This window comes from Onychostruthus taczanowskii, unplaced genomic scaffold, assembly GCF_017590055.1.
Source record: "Onychostruthus taczanowskii isolate IOZ18803 unplaced genomic scaffold, ASM1759005v1 scaffold8, whole genome shotgun sequence".
Lineage (NCBI taxonomy): Eukaryota > Metazoa > Chordata > Aves > Passeriformes > Passeridae > Onychostruthus > Onychostruthus taczanowskii.
In genome coordinates, this window is record NW_024505892.1 from 8,971,903 (window position 1) to 8,990,751 (window position 18,849).

The window sequence follows — 18,849 nt, forward strand, 5'->3', positions numbered from 1 at the left end:
AAAAACAAAGGGAAGAAATGAAGTTCAGACTTCACTACCTGTACTCCAGCGGATTGACATTAATCAATCCTACCCTTCAGGGCCCCCTCCTTTGCTCCCATCACTACTAACTGCAGATGTCAGGGAGTAGCGAAGGCAAAAGGTCCATGCCCCGGGCTGTGAGGCCGAGGACCGCGGGAGGGACACTTTGGAATAGTCTGGTGGCCGGGTCAGCCGGCGGTCCGTGCCCACCGCGGTGTTCCGAGCGCGGGGCAGGGCAGTGCCGGCGGGCTGAGCGGGGCAGCGGCGGTGGGCAGCGGGGCTGCCGTGCCGAGAGGGGCCGGCACAGGGAGCACCCCTGCGGCAGCTCCTGGCACAAGTGCGGAGCGGCGCCCCGGGGCTGCGCTGGCTGCCGGCTCCTCGCCCCTTACCTCCGCGCTCCCGGGACGGCCTTTTTGGGCGGGAGGGGGTTACCTTTTCTTAGGGAAGTCCCGTCCCTTGCCAGGGAAACTTTTTACGTTCCTGTGCGTGAGAGGCAACTAGTTGCACTTACTGAAGTGCGAGGAGTGTTTGGCTTCTCCCGTACCAGCCTCCTCCTCCATCTATCTCCTTCCCTCCCTTTTTTGCTCTGAGTTGCTCTTTATTTGTGTGTGGAGAAAGGGGTGGGGGGGACGACTTGTAGGGGGGATGTTCTGTTTTGGCCAGAGGAACAGTGCAAAAGGGGAGCCTCGGCTCGGAGAAGATACAAGAATAAATAAATAAGGAGCGGCCCTAAAATAAAGGTAGCAGCATATCCCGGCAGCGAGAAGGTGAGTGCCTGTGACTTCCCCGTCCCCGCATCTCCCTCCCACCCCTTCTGCTCGGAGGTGGAGGAAGCGGGTTCCCTGTCGCATGTGCATGTGTCCGTGGAGGGGGTGTGTGCGTCTGCTTGTATTTAGCGTTTATTTAGCACTGTTTTGATGTCGGTTCGATGACAGCAACAGCAAAAACAAAGTTGCTGCAAAACAAATGTGTTGGGAGGGAGCAGCGGAGCCGTCCGTCGCGGGACGGAGACAAGCTTTTACACCGGCCCCACGCGAGTTTAATTGCAAAAAACCAAACTGGTTTCCGTGCGGACGGGGCGACTTTATCCACGCCCAGCCGGACTTTCTGCCTCACTCCAGGTGATGTTCCCCGCTGCTTTGCCCTCACCGCTCCTCGGCTGGGTGCTACCGGGGCTGCTGGGGTAAGCCCCAAGACAGGAGCAAGCCGCGAAGGCTGCTGTCGCATTGTTCCCCGCTTGCGCCTCCCGCCCACTCCCGGTGCGGCGGAAACGGGGGGCCCGGGCTGAGCCCCACGAGCGGCCGGGGGCTGCCGGCCCGCCTGGGGTGGGCGACGGGGCTCTGCCGGCCGCAGTCGCTCTGCCGACCGCCTGCCCTTGCGAGGGCCGACGGCGGGGCCAGCAGCAGCTTGACCGGAGGCTGTGAGGAAACATTTCTGGTGGCGGCGTCCCCTCCGGACAGAGCGGCATGAAAACGCGTAGGGATGGCAGTCCCTTCCCGAAAGCCCCGCTCCTCCAGCGAGGTCCCGGGCAGCGCGGGGGCGAGGCAGCCGGCCGGGACGCGGGGCACGGGCGGCAGCGGCAGTGGAGTCGCGGGGTTCCGCCGCCCGCCCCCGCCCCGCGCTGCTGCGGGCGTGCCGCGCTCGGGGTGCCGGCGGACGGGACACGCTGCTTCCCACTGCCTCCCGGCCGGCAGCCGTCGCGGGGGCTCCGGCGGACACTTTTTCGAGTGTCCGAAGGGACCGGGGACAGCGCTGCCCGTTGTTTTTGTTCCTCTCCGTTTCCTCTCCCTGGGGGATGTCTCTTGCCCTTCCCCTCCCCCGTCCTGTCTTGTTTTCCTTGTGGTTTAAAGACAAAACGTTGCATTTTCGGGTAGTCCCACCGCGCCCCCGCCCCCGCCGCGGTCTTCTCTGAGTCGGAGGACGGGGCACGGGGAAGCCCCGGCGCGGGGGTCCCTCCGCCTTTTCCACCGGCGATGCGGGGACTTGTGTTTTGGTTAGAAAGCGTTTCCACGTGGGTAAGCCTTGTGTGTGCGTGTGTGTGTGCGCGGTTGTGTGCGCGTACTTGATCCTCGAGGAGGTAACAGGATTCTCCGTGTTCAAAACCATTGGGCTCTTAGCCATTAATCTCCTTCTCCTGCTGTCATTACAGACACTTCCAAAGTCAGATACCCGCGGAGAGCCGCCAGCTGCCTTTCACACGGCGGTTCTTCCGAGCCGCGGGGGCTCCGCGCCGTACCCGGCCGGACACGGGGCTGCTCCCCGGGCCTTCCGCCGGGAAGGGAGAGCGGGATCCCACGGCATCTCCGCTGCCAATCGGTAGTTGGCATCTAAAGTTTCATTTACATTTATGAAACTGCCGCTCCGAGCCAAGCGGGCGCGGTGCTGCCGGCTCCGTAGCCGCGGGCAGGGCTTGCAGCCGAGCGCACGGAGGGACGCGCTGCGCTCACGCGTGGCGGTGTGAAATAGCTGGTATTGACAAAAACCCTGGGACGCGCGCTGTAGCAGACAAGGGAGCGACTTGGCCGGTTCCAGTTTGAGTATGAAGTCATGCTAGAACAGTAAGGAACCAGTTTTTACAGTTTTCTGAGTTTTGTTTTACGTGTTTCATTTGCGGAGACTAGAAAGCCTATCTAAGGTAAACTAATCAGCAGTTTAGATTTAGAGGGAGTTATACAAAGAAGGCATCTTTTCTGTTTGGCAAATAGGTTTTCTGGTCTGACCTCGGAGTTTGATGTTAGAAGCATGTACTTTGCAATAAAGCTCAGGCCGTATCTTTGTTTCATTTCCCTAACAGTCAGAAGTAAGTTTCGCAAAATTGCCGTGGGTTTCACTCTTCCCCTGGCATTTCTGAAAATGCTGCCGAATAACAAATGCTTGCATACTTGCAATATATATCATACTGTGAGTAAAATTTCCATACAGACTGACATTTCTCTCTCTTCCCGGTGATTCTTTCTCTGTTTGACATCTAACATTAGCTGGGCTATGTCTGAAACAGCTCTTTTTGAGTTTTTTCTTTTTTTTTTTTTTTTTAAGTGCGGTATTTATGTTACCAAATGTCCTTCAACCAAATTTAATAGAAATGAAAGTGGAGTATGTTGACAAATCTTTTCTGTATCTCTGCTCAGATAATTTATATGCAATTATTAATTGCTACATGTGTATGGTGGTAGTGATAATAAACTTAGTTGAAGGTTACTCTTGATGGATTTGTATTTATTAATGGCCTCACAATACTTTGCAGTATAAATTCATTCTGTATGGGTAATGTCGATGAAATAAATGAATCCTAAACAAGAAATGTATTGAGTAAGGCACTGGTGGGTTCTCAATTAGTTGCAGTTCCCAGTTAAAATATTTCAAACAAGGCAACTGTAGAAATACAGCTATAGATAGTACCATGTGGCATATTTTTAGCGTCTGATGCAAGTGTTAAAGTTTAACTCTTTAAACTTTATGCAACTCTTTAAACTTTATGCAACTTCTAGAATTAATGTTAAACATTGGCATTTGGGGAAGGAAAGGTACCTGTCTGTTTTCTTGATGAACTGGTGGTATTGGATGATGTTGTGTGCAATCCTCCCATGTTAAAATTTAAACAGCATTTTGCTCTCTTAAATGCGAAAGTTGCCACAGAAAGAAAAAAATAAATTCCTGGAATTTCTGTTAAACGCTCTAGGACACAGCTATTAATTTTTTTCTGCGTTATCTTTTTCCTTCTTGAAAGTAGGGATTTTATTAACTCAGGGTAGAGCAGGTCTCTCTTTTTATAAGGAGCGTTTATTCAGCATACTTCTATATTGCAGCTGCTGATCATATTTCATAGAGCTGTTAAAGCACTTAAAACCTAAAATTAGGTACTGTCTGGTAGTAAATATTTCAAATCGCTCCTTAAAGAAACGGGCTTAAAAAAGAGACATTTTGAAATATATCATTGAGAAGAAGTAATCTTGCATTGCTTTTACTCAATGCAATACCAATCTAAATCACTGATTTCAACACAGCATACTTTTTCGTTAGGTTTTCTTAATCTCCTGGATTTTTATTGTGATTTCATGCTGGCTTTATTTGATATCATAACCAGCTACTTTGCTCAAGCTATGTTTATGATGGCAATGCTTGAATTAACAGGTGTTGAATTAACTTCTAACATACCTGTGCTTCCAGTGAGTATTCTTGTGATATTGAGAACTGAAACGTAAGTTTCCTTGCTTCCTGGTGTGCATGTTTCTGGCTGTTAGTTACAGAAGGTGTACACTTAGTTTTTTTCCCAGATTTTGGATGAGACTATTTACAGTATTTACAGATTATTTACAGTATTTTCCAATTGGGGGGTGGGGTTAGGTTTGTTTTTTAGTTGAGCATAGGAATAGGTTTATTTGCTCAATAGCTTTCTTTTTTGGTACTGTCAGGGTTTACAGAGAGGTGCAAACACAGGGACATCAGACTGACAGACATATGTCAGGTTGGTGGAGTATTTTTAAAGCTTTTTGGAAGTTCACCACTAAACCAAGTCTGGTAGCAGCAACACTCAGATGTCTTTGCTTTTTTCTTTGTACTTGAGAATCCGGTAGTATTTCTGCTGTCTAATATATCTGTAATCTTCCTGACATTTTGTGTTAAAAAATCCCTGCATTTATGGTATGCAACTGGAAGAAGAATGTTGATATTCAGTCATTGATGGAGAGGTTTATAAGTACACCTAATAAGTGCTATTTTTCTTTTTTGGATTTAAATATTGTGTAAATGTGTGTCCAACTTAACCTTTTTCTGTCATTGAAAAGCGCTAATTGATCTTGCTGACCCTGACATAATAGTATAGTTTGATATTCGAAACCTTTCAGCTTTGGCATGGCCTTTTTATCACCCCTGAGATTTCATGGCATGGTTCTACTGAAGGCATAAACTGTTTCTCTTTGAAAAATTAAATAAAAATGGTTATTAAAAATAAATTATGGTCTTTAAAGTCAGTAGATGTTTTACCTATCAAAGACTCAGGCTTTACAATATACATTAAAAACTTCTGATTTACTTGTATGTATTAGGTGACATTTTTGACGTTGCTGTACAGAAATCAGATTTTTATGAAATAATTTTTGGCCAATTCCATACTTCTGTGTTGCAGTGTTATTAAATCTGTCATTAAATCAGAAGCGGTTAAAGGAACTTGGACGCAATTTGCAATGCAAAAGCTCAGATAAGAAGAGTGCTCATATGTCAAATAAATAATAAAATCTATTTGAAAAGGCAGTAAAACTCACATTTTTAGTCTACATTGTAGTTTGCAATGCTGCCAGAAGGATTGCTTTTGGGATGTCTGTAATATAGGACCTTGAAGGCAAAAGCTATTTTAAAGAATTTTCTTCTTTTTATCTCTAAGCCTGAAAAATGTGTCGAATAGCTGGCTGCCTTTTTGCTCTAACGTTAAACAGTGAAAATTACTTTGATGATTGATTATCCTATATTGAAATGTATCACTGGGCAGTCTCAGTCACAGGATTGTATAGACTAGTCATTAGGCTTTGGAGCAAAATGTCAAATGCTAATGGCTGTCTGAGGAATACTAAAGTTTAAGCATTGTATTTTCAATTTGTTAAAAATTTCCTTATTTCTCCAAGGGAATATTATAATGGCTAGTGATTATCTTCAGAGCCTCTCACTCTATAAGCCATAGAGACTTTTTTGGTTTTAGGCTGTTAGGCTTGGGTAGTAGACACTAAAGTTTGAGTTAGGCTGCAATTACCATGGATTTGAAAAGAAGTCATTTGGAGGATTTCTATGCATAAATTAATGTCTATGGCTTTTTCCTAGAACTAAATAAATACTATTACAGTGACTTTTCATTGAGCAGCTATCTGTAGAACTGCAGTGGAGGGTAGTTCTGTTGGATGTAATTTAAATGCTGTCTCTGAAGAACTCAGTCTGCCTCGGCTGACTGAATACTCTCTTTGCACTAGGGTTGTGCTGGGCTATACAAAATTTGACTAATTTGGAGCAGAAAATTACAAAAAAGACCTCTGAAGGCAACCTGAAAAATATTCACACAAAGACTGATTTTTGCATAGGTGTTAACTTATTACTTATGTGATTTAGTTAATATGCACTAGATTTTTTATCAGCATTAAAATGAAATACTATTTTGTTGTGACCCAGTATAGGCTCACACTCTCAGCAGTGAAAAAATTACTGCTGCCTTTTTTTTTTTTTTTTTTTTTTTTTAATTGGGTAGATCAGCAAGTAACTAGTCTGCTCTTGACATATATATAATTAAACCACAAAAACCTACATTAAAATACCATGAAGGGTCTGATTTAGACCATAAAAGTAAAAGAAACACAGAGCTGAGTTTGCAATTTTTCAAATAATTCTCCTCTATGACTATGTGTATATAAGTATTGAAATCAATGCTGGTGCATGAGGTAATTGGAAACTTAACTTGATGTTTTGTGCCAGATCCTTAGCTGTTGCAAATTGGAGTAAGAATGCTGAAATTACTGGAGTAGTCTCACATTATGCCAGATGAGTATCTAGTCCTCTATTCTTAGTTCAGTCTCCTCTTTTCGTGAGGTATTGCAATATACATTATATGTGTGAGATCACATGCACAGAGAAGTGATCCTGCAATACTTAGGAAAATAAAAAAGAGAATGAAGTATAAATGTCCAAATTGTATATTTTTTTCTTCCATTTCAAGGCACTTTCGTATTCCTGTGTTCAAACTTTTTTTGTAGCATTTTATACATGACCACAGAAATGCCTTTTACAGTACTTTTGAAAATGATGCATTTAGAAATACTGCTAATTGCCTGTATTTTTTAAAGTTCTGTTAAGGCAACTTTGTTGCTCAAAGAAATGAGTAATTAGGTTGTGCTTGTTCAGGGACATTTCATGAATTCCAAGCCTATTCAATCAAAGGCGTGAAGTCCATATTAAATCCCATCTGGTTGTTTCTTTTTATTCACTGTAGTGTATTCCCAGAACATCATAGAGAATGAAGTTTACCGTACTCCCACGAGACAGCAGCTAAACCAGCTTCTGTACACTTCAGTTTATGCATCCTGACATCATGTTCCATATGAGGTCTTTCTTCCAGCTCTCCCGAGTGTCCCAGTGTAGACGTGGTCTCACAAAACCAGGCATATCTCAGGGAGATTATGCACATTTCCTTGCCAAGTTCTAGTAATGCAACTCAGACTCAGCCTAGCGTTACTCTTCTGGTCCTCTTAGCACAGAGAACTGGGAAGTTGAGAACTAATAGGGCTGAATGATAAATAAGTTTTTACAAATGCAGTGATTATATTCTGGGATAGGGACTTGAAAATGACATTTCTTGGTACCCCAAGGCAAGATTTAAACTGTGGTAGGTTTTCCAAATAGGAAGACAAAAGTACTTTTCCACTCAGCCACCTATTTTTATGTTTATTCTAATCTGGCACGGTAGAATGATCTAACATAATGATCAAATTAATTTTTTTTTCAGTTAATTTCACCTTCAGAGAAGCAATTTTTGTGTTCAAAGTACCATCTGAATACTGTGCAGCAGTATGTCTGGGAGTTACCTGCAACATGAAGTCTTTCAGCTAAAATGGCTAGATGATGTGTTTCCTAGTAATTTCTGGTATCTAGTTAGCTATGTTTCAGCTTGTTTTCCAATTTTCTGACTAAATGATAGTCTGATTTCTCCAAGAGCTAGATGAGCAGTCAGATTTTTGGCATAAAACAAATTAAATAGAAGAGTTTGCTCCCTGGTAGTTGTGAAACTGCCCAGCTTTTTGAAGGAAGTCCAGGATTGGAACAACAGCTTGCGAGATGCTGTCAAATGGGGATTAAGTTTGAAATAGTTTGATTGTAAGGTCCGTAGGAAGAGTTCCAGCATTTTGCTCTGTTTTTACATCATTATCTAGGGGTATTGGTTCATATAAGCATCAATAGCAGTAACCTCATGTGTGGCTAACCCTATCCGAAGTCCTGCTTCCATCTGTTTCCTGTGGTGGAGGACAGAAAAGCGTGAAGCCATGGTTTCACATTTGGTGGCAGCACTTCTAAAGCAGCCCCTTAACCCGCCTCTGCCGGCCACTCATTTAAGTTGGATCCACTCTTGCTGTGGTTCACAAACAGCTGTGCTGGCAGCGAGGCAAAGGTCAGAATGAGTGGCAGCACCCGAGCTGCTGAGCCTGGCAGCGGTGCTGCAGAAATAGCTGCAGAACCACAGTCTCCGTTACCTAATCTGGCACCTCTATTAACTGAAGTGCAGGGTCAAGTCTGTGGGATAGGTGGAATTTTTCAGAATGAAAACATTGTCTACAAAAATCATCCCTTGATCTTTAATCAAAAGGTTGTGTTGATTGCAGGGATTTTTGAGTAAAATCGAAGTAGCTGCCAATAATTGGCAGATACAAGTGCAAGTTAAAACAATAGGGAAAGTACTGAGGCCTTTGGAGGGGATAACTGTGATTTTCTTGAAGGAAGTTCAGACGTGATACCAGACAACAGAACTTTTCCAGATCTTTGCACTGCTGTCCAAAAGCTGGGCTTGCAGGGAGCAGGCGGAGCATAACTTCACCAGAAGTAGGACGTCACTGCCAAGGGCTGCAGTGCTCGTGACAGGCTGCATTCTTTTATCACTATTCCTGGGGAAAGAAGTGCAATAATTTCTCAGAAGTGGCCATTACATAGCTGTCACTGTAGACAAGTGCTTAATTTATGGCAAGTATTTTTTATTAGTCTCCACTGTCACACAGTATTAACTTACAGGCTATCACGTTCCAAATGCCTTTTTTTATGTTGTTCCCGTATAACAGTGAAATATGCATACTGTACCACATCATGGGTTTATGAACATTCAAGCAAGCCAAACCAGTGATATTATTTTTGATGTGAGTACAAGTTTGATTTCCAAAGATAAGTATAGTGATGTAATAAAGTTCTGTAAGTCTGTCTTGAGTTGACATGACTTTTTGATTAATAAAGTTGAGGGATACAAAATCAACTTGGCACAAATGAAATGGATTAAGCAGCAAACTAAAGCATAGATTTCACAAATAGTTACTTGTTAATGAGTCTTTAAAAAGTGTGCTATTACAAAGGGTTTTTCAGGGGGCAATCATAAAATCAAAACCTATTTATTATTTTACCAGTGACACCAAGATTAGTAAGTTCTACAAGAAGTAATACCCTTGATTAGAACAACTGCCGACATAAAAAAAGATATTTTTCTTCTTACAAGCTTCCTTATACTTCTGTTGTTAGACTGTAATGCCTAAAGCGCTGCTACTACAAAGACCGAGGGATGGGTAAATAATGATGAGGGTAGATTGATGAGAATAGTCTGACTCATTGAGCAAACTGAGAGCAAGCAAACAGTATATACTTCACTACAAGCCAGCAGTTTATTAAAAAAAAAAACCCAAATAAACAACAAATGGAGGCCGTAGAAAGTTATAATGATGGTATTGAAGCCGAAAAAAGGAGTAGAAACTTAAACTAAGTACTCAGTGGAGTAAGAGGGGTTACATTAGCTATGTAGGTTGTATGAGTGCATCTACTAATGCAAAGCTGTACCCTTTCTTAGCTTTAGAAAGGAAGCTTTAAAAAATTGGAGGTTTCCGATTTAAGACCAAAGGAGTAATTAAACATTGGAAGGTGTTTCGTCCAGGGAATTAACAAATTTTAGTTGACCAAAGGAGAGTGTAACACAGTTTGATCACAGCTAATAAATATGTAAATGAGGAAATGTAGTAAAGGACGCATGGTCAAAGCAGTTGTTTTAGTTAAAATCTGAGAATACCTGTTTTTTACAATTACTTTGTGTGGCACACTTACTGCTGGCTCATAGTAAAAGAGATTTGCCTGTAGGATTGCAAGGTGTTCCATGGATGTCACAACATTTCAGTTGCCTATGGGGACTGCTGATGGATCAGGAGCCGAAATGAGTGCAGACAGCTCGTGTGAGGATCAGCAGCATAAAAGTGTAGATTACACAGGACATCTGGTATGGGGTTTTGCATTTTCTTTGTGCTGGACAAAGGTGGTACGCAGAAAATTTTCTACTTTCAGTCATTGTGTTCTGATGGTTTCAGTTTGACTTGATGGCTGCGGTGCAGTAGGGTTAGTTTTGGTGAGTAATAATTATTCTGTTCTGTCAGAAAGCACCAGAGCTGCATGCTGGCACCAGAAGGAGTTCTGTATTCTGGGACAGTTCTGCATTCACGCTTTTTGTTTTCCACTGTTCACAGAATGAAAAAAATAACAGTTTCTAAAATGCAATATTTAGGAGTTACTGACAACTTTAGTTAAGAAAAAACACTTCATTTCTTCTACCGAACTGGAACCAAAGTACCCAGGTTTCTTTTCAGTTTACTTTGTATTTCTTTCTGACATTTCAAATGTTCCATTCAAGAATTTCATGTGAGACACTTGGCAATAACAGGAATAGCAGCTGCTAAGCAATGACTCTCACACCTAAAAAGGATGGGCGTGCTGCAAACTTCCTTCTTCATCAGTATGTTTCTAGTATGCCTCGCAAGTGTTTGAACTTCTACAGTAACTGATTGCATCCTCATACTGCTGAATACACTCTTCAAACTGTGGCATGATTTTTAAAGCAGCTAGGATGAATAGGTAGGATGCTGTCACAGCTTTCAGGATGCCATGTGGCTGGATTCTTTGCGTTAAGTTTTTCAGCCTTATAAAACTGCTGTTTGCTTTTACCTTGTGGATATGCTCATTTTTAGGTTCTCCTAAATTCTAAAATGTTCCTGGTTTAGACATAACCTTTATTGTTATTTTATTCTTATATGTCACAAGTTTTTTATGTGTAAAGGTAAATTAGACATGTTTTTAAGGAGAGGGAATAAGAAATAATTAATATTTTCAAGTTGACAGTGTCTTTAAATATTCTAGCTAACAAAGTATAGGCTTTCTGTTTTCAATGGCTTGTTTATAAATAATTGAAATGTTTTCTTTGGTTTGTTCACAGCTATTTCCTACAAAAAAGGCGAAGAAAATTGTCTCAGAAGTTAAACAAAATACTCTGTAGTAAAACACAAAATCCTTTTCCCTAAAAAAATCTAGTTGTTTAAAACATTGAAATGGCCAGCTAGTAGGAAAATAAAACAAAAATTTTAGAAAATTTAAAAGGGTATGCTTCTATCTGTGGCCACTTGTTTGGGTTTTGTTTCTTTTCCCTGGGAACCACTTTTCTTTTCTCTTCATTTTTAGGGGAACACAGTGGGATTCTAGATTAGATTTGCTTTTAAATTGAGGCCAGAAACAGTATCAGCATTTGTTTTATTCATTTCTCTCTGGAAAATTCTGTAATTGATTAATTTGGAATGAGATAAATGAGGTCTGTGTAGCTGCATGCCTTATCTAAGCATGAGTGAAGAGGTCTCTCACAACTGGGAAGCCCCCAAACATTAGTGGATTTGTAGCTCTGGTCTCTATCTTAGTAATTTCACAGTGTGTTGTGTGTTGCTAGGATAAGGGCAGTATTTTTGGGGTTAAAATTCTGTGTACTGACAAAGTTATTCATTACACAGGTGGGGATGGGAGGGGTAGGAAGAGTAGGGGAATCAATTTTAGTCATACTTGGGTACCTGTAAAGTTGGAACTCAGAGCTGCAAAAGAGAAATGCTGCACCACCATGTTCTTTTACAAAACTGAAGTAAATGAGATCCAGTGCTTGCAGTTGTTTGCCATTTGCCAGGAAGTCTTTCTGTTTAAGTCTTGCTGTTTCCCCCTTTTTTATTTGCTGTTGTATGATGGTAGAATCAGCAGACAGATCTGTCACAGAACCTTTCTGTTTCTTACCTGGTTCACGTACCTAACTGATGCAGGGACGTCATGGTGTGTGTTGCTCTGCTTTTTTTGTCTTGGTGGCTGCTTTTCGTGCCGAATGGTTTTGTGATGCTGTGACTTGTTTCTAAGTCGGAAGTACCTGATGTAGAGTGGCAATACCATCTTAATTTTTTTGAATAAAATGTCCACAAATGCTACACAAGCAATGCCACCCTTCAGCAAAATCAGTTCAAGGAAGCAAATTACATTAAATTGACAACAATTGTACAAATATTCATTGAAGACCATGCAGAGTTTGCAAGACTGTGTCTAACAAATGTATAGTGACTTGCATGAAAGTCAAAAATTTGATTGAATTTTGAGGAGTTTTCAGTGTATTGTGGTTTGGTGATATGAATTGTGTCTGTTTTGATTACTGTATTTAATGTCTGGCATGAATTCACGTGCTCAGAAAGGAAGATGGAAATAACAAATTATGTCACAGTTACAGATTTGGTTTATTTCAGGAGAGGGAGAAGGTAAAAGGAAACTAGATGAGCTCAGAACTGTGAAGGTGTGGTGGATGTTGAAGATCCCATGCCTGTTCTCAACATGCATCCTAACCCAAGAAATATATATGAAAATAAATGTTGTGTTAGCAGGAACAAACACAATTTCATCTCCAGCAGGGGTTGTAGCAAGACTCTAAATCTAGTAATGTCTGACATTGCACCTTGAAGCTTATTAATTCCAGAACCATACTTTCTATATACATTAGAATATATACCATATAACCAGCTTAAACATATGCACATTCTTATGCACATCCATGCTGGATATGTACTGGGATGAGGACACTGCATGGATCCTAAAGGGTGCCCTGCACAGCCCCCTCCAAGTGATCCATACAATCACCCAAGTATTTACTGTGAAAATGAGGGCTGTTTGTAGAGAAAGCAGCTGGGTGGGTCCATTTGCTTTTCAGCTCATCCTGGAAATTCCTCCTGTATTCCTTCCCCATTCACAACAGCGTATGTGGCTAAAAAAGGGTATTCGTCTGTGTTAAGTTGCATGAGCTGTTCTGTGAAATCCCAGCATAACTAAGATTATTCAGAATAAGGAGTAATCTACCTTCTCTGTTCAAGCAATGCATCTGCAAATGCAAATCGATGTAGGCAGGTGCTCAGGAGAACACAAAACCCAGGGAAGACTATTCCCTTCCATCAGGGCTTGCTGGAACTGCCTGGAACTAAAATTGGTGTTACATGATGTTTTGGCTTGCTGTCCTCTCCACTGCATACCAAGGGCTCCGGGTGAGGAAGGAGCTCCATTTTTTAGAAGTCACTAATATAGAAGGGAGAACTGGATGTGCTATGAAGGCTTCCAGAATGCTCTAAAAGTTCTCTGAGTGTAAAATTCTCATCTTCTGCAAGCTAAAAGTGGACTGAAATCAAACTGATCCAAACACAGCCATATTTAACCCTCTAAAGAGAAGGGCCCAAGGAAGGGAAAAAGTATTAGAAGGAGAGGAAGGGAAAGACTATATTCTCATTAATTCTCTAGTCTGTGGAGCAAGATTTGTTTCTATAATGATACAGGAGTTTTTCAGGAGGATCATTTCACTCATATTGATATCAGATAGTAGACAACAGCTAAGGAAAGGGCCTCAGCTAAAACCTAAATACACATGCAAAATTCCTGAGCCATTTCTGCTTTCGTCAAGAATCCTTCTGGAATAAGAGAAGAAAAAATTTGAGAATTAAAATAATTTAGAAATTCTGAATATATTTCTGTTCACTTGCCTGTTTTTCTTAGGGAAGAATACATGTCCCTGAAAGGGTCATACTTTCAGGATGGCTTTGTATGGCAGACAAAGTTGAAATTCTAATAAATCAACATTTTGTTTCATTTTAATTTAGGAAATTAAAAGGATATTTTATTTTTTTGAAAATATTTTTCAAGATACTTTATTTTTTCAATGTATTTTATCTTTTTCACATTTATATTTTATCTTTTTCACATGAGACTTTCTATGGTAGGCATACAGACAACCAGAAGGATGTTTTCCTAGGTAGGAAATTACTGAATATTAGGGAGTGCCTGTTTGTTACTGCCCATTCCCTTTCCCCTGTTCCTTCAAAGAAACGGGATTCATGAGAAACAAACAGCATGAATTAATCTAATTTAATGAGATTGCAGTATGTATGAACAAGTTTCTTGTACTGATTCTAAAGCAATTTTCTCATTACCTGCCTTGCCTAATCTTTCACAGTGTCTTGAATGTGATTTATTCTACTCAGATATTCTGTAGGAGTGGTGCAAACCCAAAGTGAGACTTGCCTGAGAGACTGTGAGAGTTTGGGCCCTGGACCCATCCTCACTTACAGGGTCACATCCTGCATTAATTCAGTGGCAGCTATCAGCACTAGGTACTAGTCCTGTCACAGGTTTCTGAAGTGGAGCACTAGAAAATGAGAAATTGCTCTATTTGTAGCCACTGCTCTCTTAACATTTTGACTCCCATCCTGTGGCTGTGACAGAAATGAATTCTTTTTCATGGCTGAATGAATTGTGTAAACCACAGCAGCATCCTTCTGCTAGGGTTATTACCGACACATTTCAAAACGTGTAAAACAGTATAGCGTATTTGTCTGGGATCATGAAATTTCTGAACTATATTGCCAGACCATGACATGATACAAGCCCAGAAGAACTAGGGAGCATCATGTGATACAATCTCAGTAGAAGTAGGTGTTCTTTAGATAAAACAGAATAAAATGAATGTGAAAATGTGCCCAAGATGATTATAATGCGAAAAAAATGTGGTAGAAACTGAGGGTAATGCTCCCCCTGCCCCTGAATTTCATTTCAGAAGACCAACTCCTAGTGGCCAAAGAGAGGACGTTCTTCCCAGTTTTTTTTTTGTTGAAGTGAAATGGGGGAGATTTTTTGTCTGATGGCCAAACTCCTCTTCCAGATGATGGATTCTTCTGGGAGATCCACATCCTTGTCTGGTCAACTGGAGGGCCTGAAGCAGCCTCTGAGATACTCTTGGGAAATGTCAAGTGCTTTAAGGCTGGTTTTTACCTGTGGGTCCACAAGCTTCACTTTCTATCTTGAGCTTGTGGAAGTTGCAGCCCAGGATCATAGCAGACGTCCCATAGAAAATGAAATTGCATTACATTTTCAGTAATTTATAAAGCAGTGTGCAGCAGATCTGCAAGTAGTTTATTTTCTTTAACTTATGGGTATATCTCTGGAAGGAAACACATGTTTCTCCTCATGGTCAAGTCCTGGAAGTTGCAGTTTAAATTTGATGAAGTGTTTTATTCCCCCAGATAAAAACAAATAAATAAAAAAATTAGATTTAAGTGCATTTGTTGATGAGGAAAGTCAGGAATCCTCCTAATTAAGAAATTTCTTAGAAAGGTAAATTTTTATCTGGGAGCATAAAACACTTCATCAGTTTTAAAGCCACATCTGCAAGGAGTGGATTAAGAGGAGAAACAGGCATTTTTCTTCATTCTGGCTTGTCTGTGAGTTTAAGACTTTTAACAACAGTTTTAAAAATATTTAAACCCAGTTAGAAACACTTGCAATATAATAGGGATAAAAGTGCCCTCCCTCCCTCTGTTTTTAATCTGGTTCTCTTGATGGAATAAACTACAAGGTTGAATTGGTAACTGGATTATTGCCTCATAAAACAGCACGAGGTTACTATTATCCTTTAATTTTATATCTTTATTAGGGAGTAATGTTGGTCTTATTTAAATCACTGACTTCTCTAATGGTTTTTCTCCCCTTTTACAAATTTATAAAACTAAACCCTAAAGGATTTGGTCTAAGTGCAATTGGCATAACTGCCATTATAAAAATCTTTGTGTTAGCAGTTGGTTATAATCAGCTGCTTTAACTGGGCTGAGAATGAAGTAGAATTTAGCTGTTGATAGGTAGAGTAATACTGATAAAATATTATTTCTGAATTTTATTTCAAAAAGCTCCATTTCCAGTAAGAACTTGTGAATTTTGAGGCAGTGTAAAGATGAACAGCAGTTCCATGGAAACTTATAATTTAGCATGTTTTTGCAAATGATGTATTAAACATATTTTGTATTTCTACAAAGATTTAAAGAAGCTTGTCTTTGTCTTGCAATTCAGTAAAGTAACTTTGAAAATTCATGAAAGTTAAGTCTTTTTTAGAGGGCGACTAATACAAGTGGCTTATTTAATGACGTATTCCAGTGAATACACCCATCTGAATTTTGGGACACAACACGTACTGTGGGTGAATCATTGGCAGTTCTTAGTAAAACTCCTGTTGGATTTGTGTCATTGGGATGTATTTAAAATTTTGATACACTGGGTTTATTTTGGGAAAAATGTGACATCCATTGATTGATCTCAGAGTGCTTTGATTAAGCATCCATCAATAGGGAAAGAAATATGGGTCTGTATGTGCTGGTGTAGCTCTGTAGTTGAGTTATCGTTGAGTTTCATACAGAAAGTGAAGTATCTGCCACCTTCGGTGACTGACTGACAGAATTAGGACATTTGCTGTTCGAATGCAAGCCAGGTACTGACTTTTTAGTCAGTATACCTAGAAACTAGTAAAATAATCTCCTAAACATTTTTTATTTTGACCATTTTTTTCTGAGAGTAATCTTACCAGTGAAATAACATGAACATACTACAAACTTTTCATTAAATCAAAGCAGATTTCATGTTCAAGTTACTAATGGAATATTTTTTTTTAGTCAGAATCGTCTCTGTGTTTTCAGTTGCCTCCTTTGGTTGGGACTGCTGCAGGCAATGCCATGTAGAGCTGCTTTCTCTTAAAATATCCATTATTCATGGAAGGCTCCTTTCTGAAAATTGCTTGTAGTGGGTGTTTTAAAGAAGCCCTTCAATTCCTCTTTTAGCTTCATTGAACAAAGACTGGAGAAGATATTTACAAATACAGGAGTGTGGGCTCCGCATTGACCAAAAAAATCATGGGAAGTGATTACAGTTTTGGTGAAGGCATTGTGGGGGAAGACATTAATGTCTTGGATCCCTCTGAAACAGAGAGGAGATTAAAACCATTTTGAAAAGCATGAATTATTTTCAGCTATATGATGTGGTGAAATACATGTAACATGGTTTTCTTGAAATTTGTCTTTTCCTTATGTAACATCATGGCAAAAATTAGTGAAATGTGAACGAAAATAATTTTGAAACTTAGGCAAGAGGGAAGAAAGACAGGAGGGTGTCATTTGGTGACAGGAAAAATCCAGGTGAAACTTGAAAGCAAAATAGACTGGGGCTGTGCATTTTTGTGTGTTCTAGAAAATATCCAGTGCAAAACAAAATGAATTTTTGGGAGTTACATTTTGGGGAGTAAGTGGAGGAATGGCAAGAAAGTGACACTTGAGATTTAGAGAGGAGGTATTCACAGGGCAATGCAGGGCAGTGGGTGAGAATATGTGGGTGCCATGACTTGTTCCACATGGGTTCCATAACTCTGGTTCCTTTCAAATATTCGGCAAATGCCAATCCAGCTGTACAGTTTTTTACCCTTGTTGCATTTATTAGTGCTTGCTAGTCAGAATTTAAAACAGAGATCCATAATATGTTTATATTATAGAGCATAGTCCCAGGTTATTCCTTGTAGTGCCTTCTTGATAAACAACTCTAGGTAATATTGATAAGCAAATCCAATATGTTTGGATTCCTTGACATATGTGTTTGCATATTGTTTTGTTTTTTAATGTAACATGAGCTTTTGTTAATAATATGGTATTGCATATATTAAATATCCCTGTCACATTTTTTTTGTTCTAAATTGTGCAAATTTGCATAAGTCCAGAATGGATCTTTTCTAAGGATGCAGATTGTAATATAACCGTGTGGCTTTATAGTTAGGGTTACCATGATCATTCAGAGGCTGAACTCCTGGAAAATAGAATTTTCCTATTGAAGATCTCCATATTTCATGAGAATGATTCACCCTATTAGAGAAGGTATAGACATAGCAGATAATTAGGATAATGTCTGCCATTTAGCACTTTGTAGGGAGCCGCTTGTTATAAACCACTTTGTGTATTTAATTTAATCCTAAAGGAATTTAATGAACCTTAGAGAGGGGACTTCATGCTGATAATTGCATAATAACCTATTTTTATGCCAGACACTTAATGGCTAAGAGGTTATCATTAAATGTGTATTAAGCAGTTCTGTTCTATAACTGTCTTTCTAAGATGTTCTCTCAAGGGTTATCATTAGTTGACTACTTAAACAGCTGCCTGTATTCAACATTTTAGCTTCTTTATTGGTTTGTTTTCAGAGCTATTTTTTCTCTTGAAGGAGCCAAAGAAAAGTCCCTGTTTCTGTTGGTATATTTTAGATAGTTCCCAAAATAATACTGAAAGTGTTGAAGCACTTTACATGAAAACAGTCTTTATATGAGAACTTTGCTTCAGGTTTTAGTGAAACTACAACCTTAGTTAGGGTGTTTGTTTATTGCAGATTTGTCTTAGAAGTGAGGACATAGACTAACATGTTGTTTTTTAATCTTCTCTTTTAATTTAGACTACTAAGCTGTAAATTGAAAGGAAGATAATTTTCTGCTTGTGGAGGAAAAGAAAGGTGAATAACCTCAATGGAAGACTCTCAGGATCTAAGTGAACAGTCCGTAAGTACAAATGTTGCTAAATTGAATGGAAAAAATTGAAATCTGTTCAACCAAGTTGCGTGAAAGGATTTTCCTTTGGATTTAAAAATTATAGTAAGATCTGGGGAAATCTTTCAAGCTCTTAGTTTTAAACATTTTAGTTTGTACATTAAATGGTACAAGTGGTTTTAATCTTTTTTCCCTGTTGAAAGGAACAAGGTCTTTGTTATGTAAGATTTTGCAGAACTACAGTTGTTAGAGGGATATAATTAAGCTGCATTGGAAGAATAAAATGTTATAAACATGGACAGTGATATGCCTTGTTCAAATAATTGCATTAAAATGTATCTCCATAGTGGTCTGTCAGTTTTTCCAATTCAAGGGTTACAAAAAACAGAAAC

The 18,849-nt window shown here is 40.0% G+C and overlaps 1 protein-coding gene across 6 annotated transcripts in view; it reads left to right on the forward strand.

Annotated features, from left to right (window-relative positions):
- Window positions 1-595: 595 nt before the first annotated feature.
- Window positions 596-18,849, forward strand: part of EYA4 (EYA transcriptional coactivator and phosphatase 4) — a 143,931-nt gene continuing 125,677 nt past the window's right edge. For 2 of the 6 annotated variants that reach the window (XM_041423870.1, XM_041423863.1), the window contains exon 1: window positions 18,367-18,469. Coding sequence is in view for 4 of the 6 variants with exons in the window: in XM_041423867.1 (XP_041279801.1) it covers window positions 18,437-18,469 (33 nt within the window). In the remaining 2 variants the exon portion in view is untranslated. Of the gene's footprint in view, window positions 789-899; window positions 1,143-1,897; window positions 2,037-2,111; window positions 2,580-18,366; window positions 18,470-18,849 lie in introns of those variants that run through there. The other 4 variants (XM_041423867.1, XM_041423868.1, XM_041423869.1 and 1 more) reach the window with 4 other exon arrangements.